This window comes from Betta splendens, chromosome 17 (genome assembly GCF_900634795.4).
Source record: "Betta splendens chromosome 17, fBetSpl5.4, whole genome shotgun sequence".
In the NCBI taxonomy this organism is placed as follows: Eukaryota; Metazoa; Chordata; class Actinopteri; order Anabantiformes; family Osphronemidae; genus Betta; species Betta splendens.
Window position 1 is genome coordinate 16,541,470 of NC_040897.2, and position 23,425 is coordinate 16,564,894.

The window sequence follows — 23,425 nt, forward strand, 5'->3', positions numbered from 1 at the left end:
TGCACATACTTTTTGTATTTGTGTAAATGTAAGAAGTTCCTCTGTGGATTAGTCCTTTGACTGAGTCAGTTTTGCACAGCCCACCTAGCATCCAGGCCACAAAACAAACGCTCAAGCGATTCCTGTAGTAATTGTTTATTATTCAAATGTTAGATTTGGATTTACAGGCACATGGGATCAGACAGTGTCACTCAGCCCCTCACTGGGCAGCACAGACGTCTTGTCTAAGACACCGGGATTACAAATAATACAAATAAGTGGCACATTATAACTTAAAATACTGTTTATACATGACGTGCTGCCAGCTAGCGAGGTGCCGCGTGGATGGAGGGACAGGAAGTAAACCAGGTTCAGTCGCTGAGTTTGACGCTTCTCTGATCTACTTTAATCCTGGTTACAACCAAACGTTAAAACGTTAAGGCACAAACATTAATGAAACGGCTGCACCAACACGTGACTGAGTCCATCGTCTCCACAAAGCCAGTAAAACGCTCACCTGATTGGTGAGCAGGGTCAAAGTTCAAAACAATAACACACATCCAGCTAGGCTGAATAATGTGTGACGAAAAGAAAACTATGGCATCGATGTGAGGCAGCGACATGGAGCCTTGTATACAAGCAAGCATATTATAATAAGCACATACCACAGACGTTATAGATATTTCTATATAGATTTTACCTGGAGGTGTCAGTTGATTGATTGTGATAGATCTTAACATGGCTGTTTACATGTTTTCTTCCAGCCAGTCCTGAATTATTGACGCATATATTTACACAAATAAGTCCTCATCTAAGTCATAATAAAAAACATTCACACAAAAATATAACATTTGAAATAATTATTAGCACCAGTGTATCAGATAAAATTCTCGCTACGCAAAATGTACAAAGTTGCATAGTGTTGGATTTAGCCTGAAGAAAAGTTAATGAGTGAAACCAGTGACGAGCAGGAACAAGAAAATCAAAACTAAACGTCATCAGGACATGACACGGTTTTGTGGCAGTGAGAAGAGCCCATCGGACCCGGTTCCTGTGGAGCCTGGGTTCTGACTACGGTCTGGACGTGAGGGATAAACGCTTGAGGTTGCTTTATTAGGCACACCGGTTCAATCCAGTAAAGCAGCGCTGATGGCCACCAGGTTCAAATGTGGATGCTGGAGTCAATTTAAATAAATGAAGAAACCAGAACTTTAGAACCACACGCTTCACAGCAGAGAAATCAGACTCTAAAGTAGAATTAAGGCTGAGCTGCGGTGTTGGGTGTTCCTAATGAAGTGGTCATTGGGTGTAGCCTGGAAACACGTGATCTATATTCATTACATGTGGACACAATAAACATGCATCAAGTGGGGCGAACCGGGTCCGGTCCATGTTCCTGATATCAGAACAGGCAGTGGGAGGTAAAAACGCCAGGGGCTTCAGAGCAGCCAGGGTTCCTTCACTGAAAAACACTGAGTAGCCGTCGTGATGAGTGACAGCTGCAGTCACGTTGGGTTTGTGGTTCTGGTTCTCTGCAGCTTCTGGGTGCTGCTTAGTTCATTCTGCCGTAACCACTACTGCGTCTCCAAAAAAAAAAAAAAAACCTAAAGACAAAAGTAAAAGCTGCTTCTGCTTTGTTAAAAACGTGAAATACAGATTTAAACAAAGATTTAACAAGAGTTTTGGTAAAAGGCGGCATGTTCGCCGGAGTGTTAGACGTGAGGCAGAGTGAGGAGGCGGGGCTGGGCTGGGCAGGGGCGGGGCTGGGGGCGGGGCTAAGGCCTCTCCAGAGACGGCGTGTTGAAGCAGCCGTCGGGCAGCGTGTTCTTGATGTCGTCGAGGTTGGCGATGTCGGCACGGATCTCTCGGATCTGACGGTCGTAGTCGTTGATCATGTCCTTCTGGGTCCGCTCCACGTCGTTCAGCTCCGCCAGCTTCCTGTCCAGGTCGCTGTCAGCCATCTTGCCCTTGGCCCTTTTCAGTGACTCGTCGATCTGGGTCAGTTTGCTCAGGTCCACCTTGTCGATGTTTCCTGTCAGACAGAAGCAGGAAACAGGACGCGAGTGACGCGATGTCTGATCTGAAGCACCATGTCTGGACACGGCTGGTGGTTCCGGAGCGGTTCTGTTCTTACCGAGCTGGTCCAGCAGGGCGCTGATGGTGTTCAGGACCGTCTTCACTGCATTCTTGGCCTTGCGCGCGTTGTCCTCGGCCTCCTTAGCGTTGTCAGACGCCTGCAGGAGCGTAAACAGCCCGATGAGACTCTGCATCTTTAACCACAGCACCGCAGTGTGAAACGGGTCATACCATCCCGGCCATCATCATGTCCTCGTCGGCCTCGGCCTTCTTCTTGGCCAGCTCGCCTTCAGCAGCTTTCAGCTGGTCCATCATGTTGTCCACCTCGTCGTCCAGCTTCTCGGTTTCCTCCAACGCTTTCTCTGCCTCTTCCTTGGTCTTGGCTGAGCCCTTAGAGTCCCCACAGAACACAGGCCTTTAAACCAGAACCAGCACACGCTGCCAGCTGCCAGACGAGGGCAGTGTTGCTCTCACCTTCTGCACGTTGGCTGCGATCCTCTCGGCCTCCTCCGCCTTGGCCTTTGCCTCTCGGGCGTCTGCAGCCGCGTTGCCCAGCGCCGCCTCTGCCTGACGAGTCTTCTCGTTGGCTGCAATAATGGTGGCGTTGATGGCGGGAATCTTCTTCATGGCCTCCTCGGCGGCAGTCTTGTTGTCATTCACCCTCCTGTCGAAGTCTGTGAAGCACAAACGTAAATCAAAGTCCTTCATTTGCCACTTAAGTAGAGGGTTTGACTTTTTAACAGACAACAGCTTTCTCAGTCCCTAGTTCGTGCAGGCGAGTGACGGGTCAGTACCTCTGAGGTCCTCCAAGATGCTCTCGGCCTCTCTGAAGGTGGACTGGCCCTTCCTCGCCGCCTCCTCAGCCACAGCCTTGGCAGCATCCGCTCGAGCCAGCAGCTGATCCGCAGTCTGTCACAGAGACGGAGGCGCCTGCTGTCACTCACGCTACGGTACTGGAAACCTTCCTGTGCTCGGATCCGTCCACCTACCTGCTGCTCACTCTTGCCTTTCTCCAGCAGTCTGCGGACCTCCAGTTCTTTGCCCTTCAGGTCGTCCCTGAGGTCGTTGTACTCCTTCTCCGTCTTATCGATCAGCTTGTCCAGGTCTGCAGCCTCCTTCTTGATCTTACTGGCTTCATCCTGAACACAGAGACAGGGCTCAACAACCTGGTAGGAGACGGGACGCGAGACTAAGGCGACTTGAGGATCTGTCCGATCTCACCTCCAGGGCCTGTGTGTCGAACGGAGGCAGGCCGGTCAGGTTGGCAAAGATCTTCAGAGCTTGGTTTCCGGCGTCTTCTGCCTCAGCCTGAACCTTGTTGGCCTGTTTCTCCAGGTTCTTGGCCAGCTCCTTGGCTTCATTGTACCTGAAAAGGACAGTTTCTCACACCTGGTTTCACAGTGACCTGACTGCTAAAACTGCTAAACCTTTCTCTACTTCTGTATTTTACTTAGGTTTTAGCTTCATTCTTCTAAGAACATCATGTAGGTTACATCCTCTGGCGATACCCAGGCTCAGAGCCGACACCTACTTCCTGTTGAGCTCTTCGATCTCGTGGCTCGTCTTGTTTTCTCCCTCCAGAGTCTTGAGCAGCAGGTTGTACGCTTTGGTTGACGTGCTGTTGGCGTCTTTGGCAATCTTCTCAATCTGGTCGGCGTCCATTTTGTGTCTGGCAAGAAAGGGAACAACCAACGTACAGCATTCACATACACTGGCAGACATGCACCTTATGTCTTGTTGAAAGTTGGAGAAAATGTGGATTTTAAGGAGGAACTGCAGCAACATTTTCTAAGCATTATAATAACTAAGACTTTGTTAGTGTCTTATGTAACCGTCGTGTGACCTGATCCAAGGCTCCAGATCCAAAGTGAGTGAGTGAGTGAGTGAGTGTGTGTGTGTGTGTGGGGGTCTTACTTCTCAGCCAGGGTGCGGGCCTCCTCAGCCAGCAGTGTCATGTTGTTGGGCTCTCCGGTACCACCGGGCGGTTTGATGTCCTGTGGGTAGAATCGACAGCTTTTACTGGGCTCCACGCCGCAGTCACCTCGTCAGGCGCTTCGTCCCACTCACCACTTTGCTGATGGCGTCCTTGGCCTTGTCCAGCTCCTGCCGGGCTCGGTCGATCAGACTTTCTGCATCTCGTACTCGGTTGCGGGCCCGGTCGGCCTGCGTGCCCGTGTTGTCCACGGTGTTCCGGATGCTCTGCAGTCGGTTCCACTGAGTGGTCAGACTGCTGTTGATGTTGTTCAGACGGTCCAGCAGGCCTCTGTCAACTTCTACAGAAGTCAAAGGTCACAGTCATCAGAGTCCATTTCAAAGGTTCTGCTGAGGCCAGGATCATGTGCTACTACCTTTGCTGGTCTGAGCCTCCTCCAGCAGCTCCATGATGGCTCGCTCTGCCTCCTTCAACCGGTCCTCAAAGGCTTTATCGCTGACGGTCTCCTGACCAGAACCCAGGTTATCAATCAGAGTCTGCAGCTCGTGCAGCTTCTGCCTCTGCTGGTTCACCTGCACAGACAAACGTTTCATTCACAGGAGGGAACGGCCGCGGCACCATTTCTGGACCTGGCTCTGAGAACTCACCTTGTCTCTGACCAGACTGTAGCAGGAGGGGCACTGCTGGCAGCCCGGCGCCGAGCGGTTGTAGAAGTAGTTCTCCTCACACATGTCACAGCGAGCGCCGACGAAGCCGGGCCGACACTCGCAGCGCCCGTCCTCCTTACACTGACCTGACTGGGAGCCCTCAGGGTCACAGTCGCAGGCTGGGGGTCAAACAGAGGGAAAGGTTAAGCCCTGACGGGACAGCAGAACCCGGACGGGACAGCAGAACCCCAGCTTACGTTTGCAGCCAGACGAGCTGAAGCCAAAGAAGTTGACCTCGCAGTGCTGGCAGTGTCGGCCGGTGACGCCAGGCTGACACTCGCACTGTCCGGTGGTGATGTCACACTGGCCGCTTGTAGAGCCAATGGGATTACAGTTACATCTGTGGAAGGACACCAAGGATGAGCCTTTGCTGCTGTGGCCACACAAACCATCTGGCAGCTCAGGTGAACATGAGGTTCTGACCGTTCACAGCCGGTGCCGCTCTGCAGGTTGAAGAATCCGGGCTCGCAGGCGCTGCAGTCACGCTGGGAGACGTTGGGGAGGCACAGACACTGACCGGTGACCTGGGAACAGCTGGTCTGTCGATCCACGGTCCCCAATGGAGAACAGGAGCAGGCTGCACACCGACACATTTACATTTCAAATGGTGGCAGGACAGTTCATCATCCGCGCTGGGTCATGAGACCGTCTCTGAGGCTCACACATGTCGGGACCTTCCCTTGTCTTACGTTTGCATTTGTCGGCGGGGCTGGCGGCCAGGGCGTTGCCGTAGAAACCCTCCTTGCAGCGGTCACAGAAGAAGCCGTCAGTGTTGTAGATGCACTTGAGGCACTCTCCGGTCTCGCGGTTGCAGTTGCCGACGGCGTTTGTGTCGATGTTGTCGCTGCACTTGCAGGCGCGGCAGGACCGGACCGGACTGTTCTGACCCAGAGGGTCTCCGAAGAAGCCGTCGTCACACAGCTCACAGCGTTTACCTGCAGACAGAAAACGAGGTGAACACTGTTCCCTGTCACATTCTGCGGCTAGCAGCACTTTGAACTTAATTAGAACCTGTGGCTACAGGTTTGTTCTCATTTCAGGTCAGAATCTTTATCTCTACACTGAGACAGGTGGTACCTGTGGTTCCAGCGGGACAGTTGGTGCAGACCACCTCTGCAGTTCTGGGGACCACAGCGCAGGTGGCTCCTCCTGGACACGGACACGGCTTGCAGTCTGCTGATGTGCCCTGGGTTGCGTCGCCATAGTAACCGTCCTTACAGCGCTCACAACTCAGCCCGGCTGTGTGGTGCCGACAGTCGCACGCTCCTGGACAACAGGACAGTCAGTCAAACAATAAAGCAGCAAACCAGTGGACGCCAGTGGACCGGTCGGTACCTGAGTCAGGGTTGCAGGCCTCACTGTGGCCGTGACAGTTGCAGGGCTCACAGGAGCTGAAGGGTCCGAGCTCTGGCCGGGCCCGGCGGTATCCCATGGTGCACTGCTCACAGTGTTGCCCCTTATAGCCCTGAGGACAAGTACACTGCTCCACCCAGCGCGCTGGAACGCCTGGACCCCGCTTCGCAGTCACCAAGGAGACGTTGTCAAGGTAACCGGCACCTGGGGAGACGGACCCAGCAGCAAACGAAGCTCAGCTTTACAGAAGATTTGTGTGTGCATTTTGGTCATGCATGCGTGTCTCACTCTTCTCGCTGTAGGTGCCGCGGATCTTGATGGCCGTCAGGTTGTGGAGGAGTTTCTGGAAGTCTGAGTGGCTGATGGTGGGTCTCCAGGGATATTCGCTGCTGTCATGGAGCCTGAACCACAGAAACACAGATTTGGACGTCAGGATGAACCCGGACCAGATCGAAGAGCAGCACCTCCTGACCTGCTGTCTCACCTGAACACATAAGTCTGCGCGTTCTCATTGGGGTAGGCGTTGCCCTGGGCGATGAGCGGCACGGCCACCCTCAGACCGGCTCCTTCCAGAACCAGATCCTCCGCCGACAGACGACTGTCCCGCCGCTCCAGACGGAAACTCAGACTCAGATTCTGTGCGTAACTCAGCATCTGGTTCCCCAGAAACTTCCCTGTGACACAGAAACTTTGTCAGCAGCTTCACGGAGACCTGAGTCGAAAAAACCTATTACCGACACGCTCTATACACAGAACTGCGTCACACTCAATGTACGGTTGACGTGTGAACTCGAGCCCCTGAAGTCGGTCCTTTACTTTGTCACATCACAAATCAGAGGTCTCCTCAAACTCAGATTTACTTTTATAACTTCTAACCTAAAGTGAATTTAACAAACCGAGCGGACCGTACCCACTCTGTAAGGAGGATCTCTGTGTGTGGCTACGCTCTGGTCAGTCAGCAGACAACAAAACGTGGTAACATGCAGAGAAATCAGTGAAGAAACCAGGGTTCTCTGATCCCAGATCATGAAACCAGGCCTGAATACATGAGAGCTGAGACATCGGCTGCAGGATAGAGTCCACTGTCATGTGCTGACCGAGGGGCAGGTCACGGTGTTTAATGTAGTGTGTACCTGGAGCCACGAAGTACAGGGGTTGGTAGTCGTCTGAGATGAGGAAGATTTCGTGTTCACTGCGAGACCACTGGACTTCCACACTGGATCCTTCGCGCTGCTGACCGCTCCACTGCTCGTCCCCTGACACAAACACACACACAGTACAGCTGTACAGCTTCTGCCCCGGGCTGTGGTCCGGTCTAAGGCTCTGTGGGTTTATTTCGCTGGGCGTTACCTCTGTCGAAGGAGGAGCTGATGGTGTGTACGCTGAAGCCCTCGGCGCTCTCGCACACAGATGAGTGCTGGAAGCAGAAGCAGGGGGTGCAGCCCTGAGGGTTGTTGGGGTCCAGGTTGAAGTAGCCCAGTTTACACCTGACACACACCAACAGGCAGGGAGGGGTTAAAAATGCTCTATGCTGCTGTTGGGAGGAGGGAACCTGCAGCTGGCCTTTGACTGGGCCTCACTAACACTTGATGTGTCCGATGTAAAATGGAGAAAAGCTAAAGAAGCACCACCTGCTCTGACGTCACTGCAGACACTGAACCTGCAGCTCAGTGGACATGCATCAAGGTTCAGAGGGTCTGATGTCTGACGTCACACGGCCCCATCATTAGCTGCTACTGGGTTCCTAATAAACTGCCCTACTCCGTTACCTGTCGCAGCTGAAGCCCTCCACGTGGTCTTTGCAGCGACACTGTCCCGTGCCGACGTCACACTCCTGAGTGCTGCCAGCGGGCGAGCAAGAGCAAGGCCTGACAGGTAGAGAGAGAGAGAGCCAGGTTACCGAGGTCAGCAGCTCCCCCAGCAGGGGGCGCTCACGCAGCTGCAGAGCTGTACCTGCATCCGGCCTCGGTCAGACTGTGGAAGCCCAGCTTGCAGCGGTCACACTTGTCTCCAGTCACTCCAGGTTTACACGCACACATTCCTCTGCTGTCACACTGAAGAGACTCGGAGCCTGAAACACACCATAGACACCATCAGAGCCGACTCAACACTTACAGCTCAGCGTTCAGCTTCTTCCCCTCGACTCTGAGCGTCCAACAGCTCAGAACTCGGCCCAACCCTACGGTGATGCTCTGACATGCTCAGCCTGATAAACCTCAGGTGAGGAAGCTTCACCAGCCACCTTTGCCTCATCCAGCCGTTTTCCTCCGCTCCACGCGATCGGATCTGACCGGGACTCACCGATGCTGCTGCAGCTGCAGGGCAGGCAGCGGCTGCCACTCTGGTCTCTGTAGTAGTGGTCGAGGCAGCGCTCGCAGTTGGGTCCGTCCGTGTTGTCAGCGCAGCCTCTGCAGTGGCCGCCGTGACCCGTGGCCCGGTACAGCTCTGCGTCGAAGTAGCACTCAGAGCTTTTCCCATTACAGTTGCAGGCTGAGACACAAACAGAGGATATATGATAATATGGAGCAACACAGGGTTGAAGACTTTCTGCTGTTCAGCAACGATGACGGAGGTAAAAAAGCATCTGTCATGAGGCAGGAAGTGACAGACTTCACTGCAGAGCATCAGGGTTTGGTGCTGGAGGAGGCTGAGTGTGGGAGAACAGGAACAGTCCAGTTCCCTGAGCCCAGTTAGTCATGCATCTGCACTGTGATATAAACTACAGCTCCCACAATGCCCCAGAGACACCGCTTCCTCCCAGCCCCCTGACTGACTGGGCCTATAGCAACGAACGGTCCGGTTCAGGGTCCGACCCAGACGACTTCACTTCACCCCGACGTTAATTTAACTGTGTAAGTTTGTGGCGGCTTCGGACTCATTGTTTAGGCAACGCTGTAACAACATGACTTCATCAAGGTCAACAGCTGCTGTTGCTTTATCACGGCTGCGAAGGAGCCGGGTCAACACGAGCAGACTTACGCAGACACTCGTTGGCGTTGTCGGCCGTCGCCCTCCTCCACGGACGGTCGTTGTAGAAGGCTTTACACACGTTGCAGTCGTCGCCCTCCGTGTTGTGTTTGCAGTTGCACACCAGCCGCCCTCTGCTGTTCTTCACACACTCGCTGGCGTGACCGTTGCACTTACACCTGAGAGAGAAACACACCTGTGACAGCGGCAGAGACGGGGACGCGTAGGAGACGCGAGGCCTGTGGCTCTGTTGTTCCTCGGGCTGAGCCCCTCGGCAGGACGGGACTTGCTCAGCTGCCGCCACCTCGTCTCATTGTCTCAGGTGGTTTTTGGCAGCGAGCTTTGGAAAAAGCCACGGTGGGGGAGGAAGACGAGGAGGAGCTGATTCTGGCTGTTCAGCAGCCGAAGCCTCGGTAGAACCCACCAAGGCCCCAGCTCAAAGTGCACACATTTCAGCGTGTGCACTTCTCTAACGTGCCTCCGAGCAGGAAGTCGGTCCTCAGGCCACATGTTCTCAGGGCTCCTCCAGCTCTGCAGGTGCTCCTTCCTGTTCCTACACTGGTCACGGCGCTCAGCGCGCCCCTTTCCATTTGCCTGTAATCCGGCCCTGTGGGCCTGGAATGCCAGGAATGCTGGCAGTGTAATGGAAATCTGCTCCACATCTCAAACAGATTATGGCCCGTTGTGCTATGGTGAGCAGTGAGCCAAGCACCCCGCGATACACCAGAACCAGCTGACCCGCAGAAAGTCCGTTTACCTTCCTCCCACAGCGAAGTCCGAGATGGCGTAGTAGTAAGACTTCAGCACTTTGGGGTCGTTGAAAACCTCGTCTCCGAACGTGTTGAGTCTGTTCAAGGTCACTCTGATGTCGGTGGCCGTCACCCACTCCTGCAACAGAAGCAACATGGAGGCACGTTAGACACAGTCACCATCGAGACTCTGGTCACCACCAGTGGGGGGGCGCACATACATGCACTAATAAAATTGTGCTTTACTTCATTCTCAGGCCGTGGGAAACACTTAGTGCTCATGATTTACACTGTTATTTATTGTGTTGGCAATCACTGAAGGACACCTGTTCAGTCTGGGTGGACGACGGAAGTGTCTGTGGGAAAGTAGAGTGAAGGCCAATGAGTATGAGGCAGCTCTGCAGCGATGAACCTGAGCCTCAACCGACACCACTCGCCATCATCAGGTCACGTTCTCCACTCGGGCCGATCAGAGTGCTGTCAGACACGTCTGCTGCTCTGACCTCCAGTTTCCTGGAGTTTTAAACAAGCAACTAATGAAGTTGCCACCTGCCTCCTCCTCCTCCTCCTGCTGCTGCTGCTGCTGCAGAATGACTCACCGTGACCTCACAGGCTTCATAGGAACCATGAACAGGGAAGCAGACACTTCCCACTAGCTTCCCCAGGGGTCAGGTGCAGAGACACCTTTTCCCCAAAGGGAGTGGGGGGTGGGGGGTATCCACCATCAGCTGCTACAGGTAAAAGGCTGAGGACACATCCCTTCAGCATCCTTTAGATATGCACTCGTGGGTCGTCAGGTCAGTTTGTAGTGTGTGATCAGGCTCCAGCCAACACTGACAGAGACCCACTGATCTCCCATGATCACATGACTGCACGTGAAGCTCAGTCAGTTTGACTCCTGCTGTTCCCAGTCCAGGTTGAACATATAATCCCTCTGATGTGTTCTGGGTCTGCTCACGGTTGCTTCATTCATTGAAGTACCTCACAGTGACGTGGGCTGAGCTTCCTCTGGACGTGTTTAAGCAGCAGTGAAGCGCTAAGACTGTGGGGCCGGGCTCATTCTGGACGCTCCAGTAGCTTTCTGACTCTCTGCTCAGGTTTGGCAGCTTCACCGCATCTAGCTGACACTTCTCTGATAAAGAAGCATCGGTGCTGCTGCAGCTGGTTCCTCGTCTGGTTCCTTATCCGACAGCTTCCTGCTTCTGCCTGCGATTCATGCAGGATAAACGTTTCGGGCCGGTCCGACAGCTGCAGCTCTTCAGACGGCCGGTCCAGGAAGCTGCTGCAGCTTCTCCACTGACTCAACATTGTTCAAACTCTACAGAACATTTGTTTTCAATCATGTGCAGATCGGTGCTGTGTGAAAGGCCTTGGCTGAGAAGGAATGTTAGAAAGTCCTCAGGGAACCACAAACATTCAGCTGAGCTGCAGAAACATCCTGGAAGCACACGCAGCCTGTCAGGGATGCTGGTTCCTCCTCCTACCAGCTTAGTCTGACTCACTGCACTGCAGAGAAACCACAGCACGTGTTCAGCAGTCAAAGGTTAAAGGCTTGGTCACACGTGAAGCTGTGCAGCAAAGACACAATACACACGCTAAACGAATGCCTTCTCCCTGACCTACATCAGATGTGCACAGACACGCTGTCATTTGGATTGTTTGGTTAGACAGCAGCCACCACCATCACCTCACACACCGAACATTTACTTCGATGACACGGTCTGAAGAGTTCAGAGGTGAAAGCTCAGCGCAGAAATATGCGACATCTGCCCCAGTGGCTGCGAGCAGGCGCTGCTTTATTTAAAGGGCTCAGGGCCAGATTAGCCTGGGAACCGCAGCTCTATAATAAAACAAGCATCGCTAGCGGCCAAACGGGCCGTTAAGGAGGACGCTCAGCGGGAGGCTTTTCCCCTCAGAGCTCAGGGATGACAGACAGCAGGAATGTCAGGGAGCGACAACCAGCCGTCTGACGCCTCCAAAGCAGTTCCCAGCTTTGGTATAAATAGCCTGATGCCAACAGGTCAAATAAGGAAGTTTACAGCTGAGCAGCACAGCTAAATGTGGCCGTTTACACGGAGGGAACCAAGGAAACAGGGAGGCTCGTCACCGCTCCAATGGCTCCGCTCAAACCTCAACGTTTATATTTGACACTACTGGCTCATGAAGGCCAGCTCACGTCACCCACTGTTCGGCCCAACGGAGCAGAAGCGGCTGCAGAACCAGAACCAGAACCCAGCCTGGCAGGGTGGCTGCTCAGAGCGCAGGGTCAGATTTGAACCTAAATTTATTTTCAGCAACATCAGACGAGTGGCAGGAAGTTTCTGTAAATACATCTCAGCTGCTCACTCCCTTAAATAACTGGAGCACTGACGCTTTTCCTCTAGCGAAGGCCGAGCGTCCCTCAGCTGGATGGAAACATCATTTTACAATTCAGACAGAGCGATCCATCAGAGCAGCATTACACAGAGCGAGTAAAGAATGAAAACAGCTATTGGGAAATGGGAGAGTGAAGAAACATGGAAAGGCAAACACGCCGAGGGAGAAGGTGGGGAGCGGTGGGGGGAGACGTGGGGGGCAGCGAGGAAGCTGCGCAGCTGCAGGTCTGTCGGGCCAAACCGAGCTGCTGCAGCAGTGGGAAACCCGGGGGCGTTGCCTAGCAACATGTTGCAACACTTGGACTGGACCTGGGAACCAACTGCTGTTCTGTTGCTTTGAACAATTCAAGCTTTTATGTATCGACTCCAAATAATAAAGATGATCTCGGACTCCATTCGACGGCTGATGTTTATTCCACAGGGGCCCAACATGTGGTTCTAGTCACAGAACAAGAGGCAGGTCATCGGTCACATACACACACATCTACTCAAATCGGTTCTGGCCCAGAAGGTCAGAGTAAATTATTTTCCTAAAGTCTAGACTATTTTGTCTGTTCCTCAGTGGGCGTCCTGAGGTGGAAATTCTACAGTGTCAGAACCACAACAATCCGCCCGAATAAAAATTATTTACAAAGTTTGGGCCAAATCCACTTCCACTCACAACGAAACATATCCACTCACAAAAACCCTCATCAGATCCAAGTGTGGGATCTGATTCTGTCAGAACCCACCCAATGAGCTCTGACCCGGCCTCCGTGCAACTATTCAGACACCACTTCCTGTTGAGCCTGCGCGTGGCCGACCGGCGGCGCTCACCTGCAGAACCGGGCTGTGGTCAAAGTTGTAGGCGCTGGGTCGTCCCTCCAGCGTGGAGAAGGCCACGTTTCCGCCGGTCAGCGGCGAGATGTCGCTGAAGTCGGCGGTGCAAAGCGCCTGCTGCTCGTCCTCTCCGGTGCGGATGAAGCTGCCGCTTTGCTTCCTGTAGGTCTTCTCACAGGAGCCGCTGTAGTACTGGTACGGGACCCACGGGCCGCCCTCGTGGGTGCGCTTGTAGATGGCGAAGCTCTCCGGCCGGCTGGTGTGGAACTTGAGCCGGACGTAGGTGATGTCGAAGGCCTTACCTGCAGAGGGGAGGGAGACAGAAGGCGTTAGGGGACCACACGGTTCAAAAATGAACAGCAACTGGGTACGACCAGAGCCAGAGCCGGCGTTTTGGGGTCCCGACACGCTCGCGCTCTCCACATACTTGGCGAGTCTGAGCAGGCCACGCAGCAGATGCTCCGTGTGAGGCAGCGCCGCCATGTTGGAGCCGGCGGTGGGGGGTACGTCTGTTTGCTCAGCCAAAGAATCTGCTCTGTAAACAGTGTGCTGCCGAGGGCCCGGCCCGGGGGGCCCTCGGTGTTGGCAGCAAATAAAGGTGAAGCAGCTGATAGGACTGATAGACGCTCACAAAGACCAGCAGTTTATTACAGGAAACAATAAAGCAACTGCAAACACACAGTTTCCTCCTCCAGCGTGCATTGGAGCGGACGGGTTGAGGTCACCAAGAGGCTGCGGGCTCGGCCCGAAGCTGGAGACAGAAACCTCCAAACAGGAAGCAGATGATGCACAGGAACTGGAGTCAGGCACCAAAGGAGACACGATCACACACAGTCCGCGGCCCAGACTGGATCCTGGATCTGATGCCGACGTAGAGATAGTAGAGCCTTCAGAACCTCTGGTCCACTGGGCCCCTGACCGCTCAGCGATCTGGACTCTGGCCCAGTGGGCCTGTTCAGTGATCCGTGGTTACTGGCCAACCACAGCGTGAAGTGGGAGTTCAAAGTCATGCCTGTGCGTTGAGCTGCGTTCTCAAACCCACGTCCACTACAGCCCAGTTAAAAGCTTCAACTCTTCTATTACAATCTGATGCTGAACATCTGCAACCTGACACATCTTTCCTCCCTCAACACTTCCCTCTCTGACTCGGATCAAAGTCGGCGTGAGGAGGACAGACACCAGACGGCAGGAACACTGAAACCTCCGCATCCTGGCAAACAGCGAGGAGACAAAGAGGAGGCAAACATGAGCCCAGGTGGCTGCTGGGAGACGACAAACAGCCGATCACAGTCACGTTCGTTTGTCTGCGCGACATCTGTCCGTCCACTCTGGCATCGTTTGATTCCTCTAGTGTCTGAAGAGCCGACGCAGCAGGAGATCGGTGTCTCCATCCACAACAATCGTATTGATGAGGATGAATCTGAAAACGGCCACGATGTCCACGTCTACAATTATACTGCTGATACTGTTGAACCTGGTTCTGACAGAAGCAGCAGCTGCAACATTATACAAGCCTCAAACCTATTTGCATGTGCCCTATCAAAATAAAAGCGGTACTGTTTGACTGCAGCGTCTACACTCGTCTTCTCTTCTAGCACCTGGATTCTAACCGTAAATAGTGTGGTGGTGACGAAACAGAACCCAAGTCAGAGACGTTGGTCAGACCAGATGTTCTGAGTATAAACAGACACTTGGGTAAAGCCTGGATTAAAAACCAAACCAAAGCTTCAGGAGGCAGCGTCTCTTTGTTCCAGGTCTGAGCTGCCGTAAAGACTCCTGAAGCAAACGTTGATCACCAATTAGCTGCTCTGGCTTTAATTAACCTTTTAGGCCCCGGTGTTGAGGGGAGATCATTAAAGTCTTTTCAGGTAAACCATTTACATTTTACACGGGCGGGACTAATTAAGCAGAGCTAACCCTCCTATTGAGGAGCGCTGAACCCGGGAAGCTCCGCAGGGGGCCCAGAGTCAGGTCTGGACATGAAAGGAGCCTCCAGTTGTTGAAGGAAGGAGCTTTTCTTTGTCTTCTGTTGGGGAGGGACAGAGTGACACGATGACGGCAGGAATAAACCGGCTGGAATGCGTTTCCGCCGGACAGAGGACGAGAGCAGAGAAAGAGAATCCACAGAGAAGAAAAGGGCGAACGAGGAGGACCAGCCCTGCATGTCAGAGAAAGAGAGAGAGAGGGTGAGTGAGAGAAACCGGGGGAGGGGAGGGGAGGGGGTGTGAGACAGAGAGAGGGGGCTGCTGGGAGTTTTTCCTGCCCAGATAAGGAAGATGCCGGTCACAGCAGGACAGGGGATTTTCTCTGGGGACGGAGGTTGATGAGTGAGGTTCAACCACTGCTGAAGTGCCACTGAGCAATATTAGTTCTGCACATGACCTCTGACCTCAGGACACTGAAGACATGAACACGAGTGCTACGTAGTACGTCAGGGGCCAAGAGACGCCTCCTCGCAGAACTAGAACCACAACCCTTAACAGAAGATTTTTTTACCGTTTTATTTCAATTCTTCCACTAAATGTATCGACTGACATGTTTGATGGTCAAAAACATCAGGTGTCAGGTGATAAATCTGAGGGAAATGGAGGGCTGCTTTGAAGCTGTGGTCTCATATCTCTAACCGGGACCAACTCGGTTCTGTCAGACCCATAGAATTGTCTAACTCGGAGCCGTATCCATGTGATTCATCGTACGGCAGCACCACAGCCTCCAACAACACAGGTGCTCGACTCACCCGCTATGGAAGGCTTTGGCCACGCCTCCTCGCCTGACCCCTCCCACCAGCTTCCTGTCAGAACTACCTGACAAGTGATACAGGTGATGCTTTACAAGTTGAACTAACCTAATTGAAGACAGCTGAGCTGAGCGTTCGATGCTGAGCTGCAGCCTCATCGTTTTGTCTGGACTCTGAAGCTGGAATTCTGTGACTGAGAGGCGTTTCACCAGCACATTCCTGTGAATCCTCTTCCAGCTGGTGGAGCAGAACCTGGGGCTGGGCCTGAGGGCGGCTGAGCGGGGGCACGCCCGGCTCCTGACACGGTCCAATTAAACTTCCCACCATGACCTCATCGCATTTCTCTCCAGAAGAATGAACAATGACTGCTTTGACTTCTGAACATGTGACTGGAGCTCAACTCCACACAGCGCGAGATCATCTGTAGAGGACGAAGATGTTGACCGTACAGACAGAGGTCAAAGGTCACACTGAGGCTCTAATCCTGTGCAAGTTAACTCACTTCAGTGATTATTAATCGGATTTCGTTCAAATAAAAACTCAGATTGTTTATGCAGTCAATGTTTTTCCAAGAAATTTATCACCCACATCAATTTATCAAAATAAAATTTATTTTATTCTGAAAATGTAACTGGTTTCATGTGGAAACAGTCTCAGGGTTGAGTCTGAAACTGACAGAGCCGCAGGTGTAGAGTTCAGGGGCCAACAAGTCGGGATTCAACAAACTGAGGAATTTAGTGAGAGATAGGGACACGAATGATGAACACGGAGGTCAAAAGGTCAGGAGGGAGCCTGATCTCTACACAGCTTGAAGCCAGAGACACTAAAACACGGGTCAGAAAGAACTGCAGCACATATGATTATCTCTGAAGAGGAAACGAGCACAATGAGCCTGTGAACAGGCAGCTCTATGAACGACCGAATGAGCCAAAGGGGGTTCTGGGAATCAGCTTAATGCCGAGCCCACGCCTGAGCTCCGGTCACGGTGCCCGTCCAGGTTCACAGCGGTTCTGTCTGTGCAGCTAGAAAGCGCTCCGATATCTCCTGGATCTGCTCCTGTTTGATAAACACCGCTCTGATGGGACGACGGCGGCTCCAGGTCTGAGGAGATAAGAGTCTGAGGGGGATTAAGATGAAGGATTCAGCTCAGATTCTCTCTGGTTCTGAGGTTCTGCTGGTTCAGCTTGGTGCAAAACACTTGAGTGATCTTTTTAAAACCGAACCAGACGACTTCAGCAAACAGGAAACCTGCACAAACAGCCTCAGCACAGACCCTGAACACTTCAGAACGAAGTAGATAAAACAGTGTGTGTGTGTGTGTGTGTTGGGGGATTTCCAATTAAGTGAGAGAGAGGGGGAGGCCCAGCAGGAAGGGAGTTAAATGTGGGAGGCAATGATTCTTCTGAGCGTCTGAGGATGAGTCCTGTCATCATTTATTCATCCATTCACAGGAGCTGGAACAAACGTTTGAATCGTTTTCCTTACGACTGCTAGCTTCACCAGAACTTATTAAATGTTCTGCTGCTTCAGAGTCTTTGTATGAAGTAACGTTGGTCACACTAATCTGTAAACAAGCTAAAAATACCAGAAGAGCTGCTGCCAAATATAACAGCAGGTTCCCAACAGCCGCGTGTGAGACCACCAAAGAAGCAGCCGCTCCACAGCAGGACGTCAAGACCCCAGCAAACGGCCCGGTTCCCAGAACAAAGCCTTCCAGCGGGGGCGGGTACCTGCCTCCACACCTAAACGGACCAAAGCCCCGTCACAGCAGCCCAACGCTGACGGAGGAGCTTCTCTGGTCCCAGACACCGAGCTCCTTCACACCATCTGCTCCTGTGGCGCTTCATCGAAGCTGGACTGAAGCACAGAACAGGGAATGTTTGGGGAACATCGTGTTCTGAGAACCCAGAGGAGCAAAGAGAACATCTGTAGACCGGCTTTAGCTCAGCAGCCAACGCCTTCCAGATTATTAAGTAGAACGTCAGCTGTAAAGTTATAAGCATGCTGCATTATAAAAAAAGGTATGAATAAGTCCTAAACAACGATAACACTAAAAAAACAAGTCACACAGGTTAAAAGAGTAGGAACTCATTAAGTGAGTGCTGCGTTTTCCAGTGCTGTATGAAGCGAGGTAGTCAATTAATAATTTACATCTGAATCATTCATCTGGGAAAAGGTTTCACCTTGGCCACGCCCTTGGGTGGTGACATCACCGTTTGGGGGCGTGGTCACACTGGAACAACCTTCGTTGTTGTCGCACATTTTTCTGAAGCTATGATGAGAAATGTTTAACGAAGGTTTACAGCTTGATGTGAAGTTAAACTGGGACGCGCGTGCATCATCCTTGTCCCAGCAGCAGGTGGAAAGCCAGCAGGGCCGGCTTCCCCTCAGCAGGTCCAGGACCAGCGCCCCGAGGTCAGAGGCTGCTCCTGTTCCCGTCCTGCTGAACTCCCACAGAGGAAACGCCGGGTCCGAGGGTTCAGCCTGAGCTGGACTGTGGCAGAAAGCGGGCTGTCCCAGCACACATGAACCCGTTAATGATTCACTTTTCACAAGAAAAGAGCGTCAACGTGCCCGATTCCATCATCCACAACCACAGGTGCGATAAGAGCCTGAAGCCCGTTAACAGCTGAAGCATTCAAGGGTCTTTGAACGCATCAGCCCACTAGTTTTAAACCGAACTGATAACAGAACCGACATGTGACCCCTCTTCAAACCCTCAGGACTGATCTTATCTGGCTGTTTAGTCTGAGCCGACGTGAAGGACGACGGGACAAAAAGCTGCTGCAGCGTCGTTTCAAAGTTCACACAGTAGAAATCAGGACCGGGAACGTTCTGGCTGTCTGGACCCACAATATAGACTACATGATATGAATTAAAGAAGAAGTGCTGATTGTGTCTGTTAGTTTAGAGACACAGTGACACATAGTCTGGTCCGTTCTGACCCCTTTAAATCAGGTTTAACCAGACTGCACTATGTTGCTGCTTTCAGTGCCCGCAGGAGAAACCAGCGCTGATCACCGTGCATCCGGTGGAAACGTCTCTGAGCTGAGGCTGTAATTACAGCCGTGCAGGTCTGATCCAGGTGTCAGAGGAAAACAACAGCTTTAATAACACAATGTACGGAAAGACGGCGACGAGCTCTCACACGAAGAGCAGCACGTCACGCATTCAACACAAAACACCACCCACGGCACAGTTCTCAGCTCCTGTGATTCCACCTGCTGGAACCTCCAGAGCATCAGTGTTGTTGGTGCTACAGACTCAAGATCAGCTGAATGGGAGCAGATGCTGTGATGCCTTCAGGGGACTCGTGAGGACACTTCAGCTCGTGGCCAACAGATTCAGGTTGGAACGAGTTGATTTACTGCCCTGTGACTGTGGAACCAAGATGGCCGCTGCGCCGTGCGGGACAGGACGGGGCTTGTGTTGGCAAAGAGGCTTGATGACAGTGTGTGACTGTCAGCAGGGACCCTGAACACACCACAGGCCTTTTAATTAGCACACAGCAACAGGAATGTGGAGTTTGGACGAGTGAATGAAGGAGCAGAGGAGCCGTTTGCTGTGGGGGTGGGGCTCTGGGTAAATAAAGCCCCCTCAGCAGCTGCATCCTCACCTGGAGGCTCCTACGAGGCGTTCAGGAACAGCGTCTCAGCGTTTGAATTCATCAGAGCTGTCCGGGTTCTAAAAGGAAAGGTTCTGCTGCCGGAGGCTCCTGATGCATGAACACGTGAATGATGCGACACTGAACACAACTCAAAGACAACTCCTCCGGCAGACGTTCATTCAGCTGCTTACTTTGATAGAGACGTGTTCGTCTCTGTGAAGCTAAAAACTCTTTTTTTCACACGTGAAAAGGTTTGTCTATTCAATTTCATCCATGTTGAGCATTTTATGTCAGAAATCAAGATTAAAGAAGTAGATGAAGTAAAATGAGCCTCAAACCAAGCAGTTACACCATAAAAGCAACACTAAGGAGACGAATCAGCGGATCTCTGGACGTTCATCCTTTGTGCACGGGCGTTGAGCTGCCGCCAAAAGGAAATGCAGACGTGTTTTAGTTCCGTCTTATCTGACGGAACTAAGACCTTCAGCAGCCGTGTCACCTTGAACCCGAGATGCCGGCCGGTCCACGTGCCACAAGGTTACAGAGATATGCGAGGACCCTGAACGCCTCACGCCGCTGACTCAGTCTCGCCAGCGGTGGTCATGTCGCCGTGACGACCGGGTTTCGCCGTGGGAACGGCCTCCTGTCCAGCTGTTCTAATTACACCATTGACGGAGCCACTGTTTAGGGCCCGGTGTGGGAACCTGGCTGTGGAGCGGTTACGAGCGGCACAGCTGCACCACGGCTCTGGAATGATGAAAGAAAGCACCGAATGCCACGCGTTTGGTGAATGAGCTAAAACCCGCTTTAAACCCCTCGTTACTGCCCAACGTTCCAGCTGTGGAACCGCTGGAAGCAGGAGCTCTTTCCACCTTGGGAGGAATTCTGGGACGTTCCGTCTGTGATCGACTTCAAAGAGAAGCGATGCTCATGTGACGTTTAAGTGCAGCTCTGATCGGGACCATCCTCCCGCGCTGCGGTTTCTGCAGGTGGTCACGTGACCCGGCGACTGAGGCCCGCTCGTCCCTGTGCGGCAGGTAGAGTCAGGTCGGGGCACGTTGACGCCTTCCTGCTGCAGACACACATCAAAGCCTCTGCAAACATGGCGTTTCCTGAGATTAGACGGCTGCTTCACTCGCTCTGGACCCGGACCCCGGCTTTAGATCCAGCTTAAATCACGTCCAACGGCCTCCTCAGGCTCATTAACAGTCACTCTGGAAGAGTTCTGGGTTCCGGTCGTGTTTTTATTTCCGTGAAGGCCTCGTCGGGCTGGACCTAATACTCAGAGAGATGTCGTTTAAACTGGAAACAGCTTCTTCAGGCAAATGCGACAGAACCGGCTCCAGTCTCACTGGTATCAACGCCAGCACTCCATTACCCACAAACCCCTGCTCTGCAGCAACTGACGAGCCTTTATTCACACGGGCCGAGGAGACGTCCTGACATCCCACATTCCTCCTGATCCCACATCTGAGGCCCACACTCTGTGGGTCTGACCCGCAGAACAGAGCTGGAGCTTTGATCCAGAACCCACGGGCTCACAAAGGAAACATGGCCCAGGGACAGAAAACACTGCGCGTCATTGAAGGCAGCTCCATCAGAGCTCAGCACCTGAGGCTGAGAGACAGCGGCATGACTGAACCTCTCAGGAATGCCGAGCTCGGGTTAAAGCCGCGTTAGAACAGAACCAGCGAGGGCTCAGACGAGCTCAGCAACAGTCGCGTTCTACCATCGACGACAAACAGGGTTTTAGCCACCTTTCATTTCCACAGGAATTATTCTGCTGATTGTTTACCAGGCGGTTGTTTGTTAAAGAACATTGTAAAATCAAGCAAACAGCGCTTCGTCCAAGCAACAGTCAAAGAAGAGGAAATCAACCGGACTCATAACTAAGTGTAGAGCCCAGTGTGTCTGATCATCAGAACCCCCCAAAAAACACACCTCTGGCTGTTAGTCAAGAAAGCCCCATCTCTCACACACACACGCACACTATCACACGCACTCACAATCACACACACAATCACACGCACTCACAATCACACACACTCACACGCAATCACACACACACACAATCACACACACTCTCACAATCACACACACTCTCACACTCACAATCACACGCAATCACACACACACACACACACACACACACACACTCACGCACTCACAATCACACGCACTCACAATCACACTCACACACACAATCACACACACTCTCACAATCACACACACACTCTCACACACACAATCACACGCACTCACAATCACACACACTCACAATCACACGCACTCACAATCACACAATCACACGCAATCACACACACACACAATCACACACACTCTCACAATCACAATCACACGCAATCACACACACACACACACACACTCACGCACTCACAATCACACTCACAATCACACTCACACAATCAGACGCACACAATCAGACGCAATCACACACACACACAATCACACACACTCTCGCACTCACAATCACACGCAATCACACGCAATCACACACACACACACACACACACACACACACACACACTCACGCACTCACAATCACACGCACTCACAATCACACTCACACACACAATCACACACACTCTCACAATCACACACACTCTCACACACACAATCACACACACTCACAATCACACGCACACACACTCACACAATCACACGCAATCACACACACACACACAATCACACACACTCTCACAATCACACACACTCTCACAATCACACACTCTCACAATCACAATCACACGCAATCACACACTCACGCACTCACAATCACACGCACTCACAATCACACTCACAATCACACACAATCACAATCACACTCACACAATCAGACGCACACTCTCACGCAATCACACACACACACACACTCACTCACAATCACACTCACACTATCACACTCACACACACAATCACACGCACTCACACACACACACACTCTCACACTCACTCACACACGGTTTACGGCACCAGTCGCTACCGGACGGCCAGGGTCAACCCAGAAAAGCCTGAGAACACAGCTCAGGGCTGCAGAATGTGGGCCGAACCTCGCAGTGGGTTCCAGCGGCTGGTCCCACGCGTGGGTCGGTGCCGGTCAGCGTCAAGCTGCTCGCCGGGACCCACGGCCACGACAAGGCCCCTTTCTTACCGAGGTGCAGGGTGAGGTTGATGGAGTTCGGGTACTGGACGCCCGCCAGCATGGTCTGGCTCTGCCACCAGGTCGTGTCCAGGTGGTTGTTGTAGTCGGTCAGGTACACGGCGCCGTGGTGGTTCCGGGCGTCGTCGGCGTCGCAGATGTGGCAGGACTTGGTGACGCCGGTGGCGCCGGTCTGCACGCAGTACTCCTCGGGCGGGGATCCGCAGGTGTTGGTGGCCGCCACCGTCACGTTGAACGCGGCGTTCACGAACTCGGGCATGCAGCGCTGCGCGGCGCCGCGCTCGTCCGCGCACTCGTCCATGGCGGCGCGGACGCACACGGCCAGCCAGCCCCAGGCCACGAGGGCCCGCAGAGCCCGCACCCGAGCCCGAACCCGGACCACACTCGGCATTTCAGCCCTTCTTTCTGCCGCAGAAGATCTGTGCGCGGCTCCGACACCGACCCAAAGTTCCCAAAGTTCCCAAAGTTCACCGACTCGTTTCCCGGCGGTAAAAAGCAGACGCGTGGGGTGAGAACATGCGGGAGGCGCAGTGCGTGGGCTCCAGGCCGCGTCCAGAGCTCGTGTCCCGGCTGTGCTGCTGCGCTGCGAGGCTCTCAGCTCTTTGTGTCCGCCGCCATGTACCGACCCCAGCAGGAAGAGACGCGCACGGGACTACACCCTGGACGCTACTGCGCATGCCCGAGCAGGACGCAGCGGACACTTCCGAGTCAGGGCCAATAAAAGTTCGGAGCAAACGTGGAGCGTTAATAAAAGAAAGCATCAGCTGCGTCTAAATCCGGCACGTGACACAAAGTCAAGTAGCTTCAGGGACGAGGCTAAAAGTGAGTCCGTGACCGAGTTCTAATGAAGCATCCCACGCTCCTTCAGGTGCAACAAACCCAGCAGCCAGATTATGTGCATGTGGTTTAACAGAACGGGCTCAGGTTGGAGCCGGTGGACCG

The 23,425-nt window shown here is 53.1% G+C and overlaps 1 protein-coding gene across 1 annotated transcript; it reads right to left on the reverse strand.

Annotated features, from left to right (window-relative positions):
- Nucleotides 1-119: 119 nt before the first annotated feature.
- Nucleotides 120-23,152, reverse strand: lamc1 (laminin, gamma 1). The gene is made up of 28 exons (XM_029131206.3): nucleotides 22,475-23,152; nucleotides 12,956-13,260; nucleotides 9,773-9,903; nucleotides 9,028-9,194; nucleotides 8,350-8,538; nucleotides 8,002-8,119; nucleotides 7,818-7,916; nucleotides 7,399-7,535; nucleotides 7,182-7,304; nucleotides 6,533-6,722; nucleotides 6,337-6,449; nucleotides 6,031-6,252; nucleotides 5,773-5,961; nucleotides 5,385-5,630; nucleotides 5,119-5,272; nucleotides 4,893-5,035; nucleotides 4,636-4,814; nucleotides 4,404-4,560; nucleotides 4,123-4,328; nucleotides 3,970-4,049; nucleotides 3,587-3,724; nucleotides 3,277-3,421; nucleotides 3,045-3,194; nucleotides 2,850-2,964; nucleotides 2,530-2,729; nucleotides 2,287-2,445; nucleotides 2,114-2,213; nucleotides 120-2,011 (listed from the first exon to the last, which is right to left on the reverse strand). Exons 1-28 carry the CDS (start codon nucleotides 22,872-22,874, stop codon nucleotides 1,755-1,757), a joined length of 4,812 nt encoding a protein of 1,603 aa, XP_028987039.1. The 5' UTR covers nucleotides 22,875-23,152; the 3' UTR covers nucleotides 120-1,754.
- Between the last annotated feature and the right edge of the window lie 273 nt (nucleotides 23,153-23,425).

What these genes read in the sequence shown, in the direction of transcription:
- lamc1 (XM_029131206.3), bottom strand. Translation starts at nt 22,874, where the DNA reads ATGCCGAGTGTGGTCCGGGTTCGGGCTCGGGTGCGGGCTCTGCGGGCC. An exon ending in AAGGCAAGAGTGAGCAGCAG is followed by an intron (nt 2,965 to 3,044) that starts GTAGGTGGACGG and finishes TCTCTGTGACAG; the next exon opens with ACTGCGGATCAGCTGCTGGC. An exon ending in TCGCAGCCAACGTGCAGAAG is followed by an intron (nt 2,446 to 2,529) that starts GTGAGAGCAACA and finishes GGGGACTCTAAG; the next exon opens with GGCTCAGCCAAGACCAAGGA.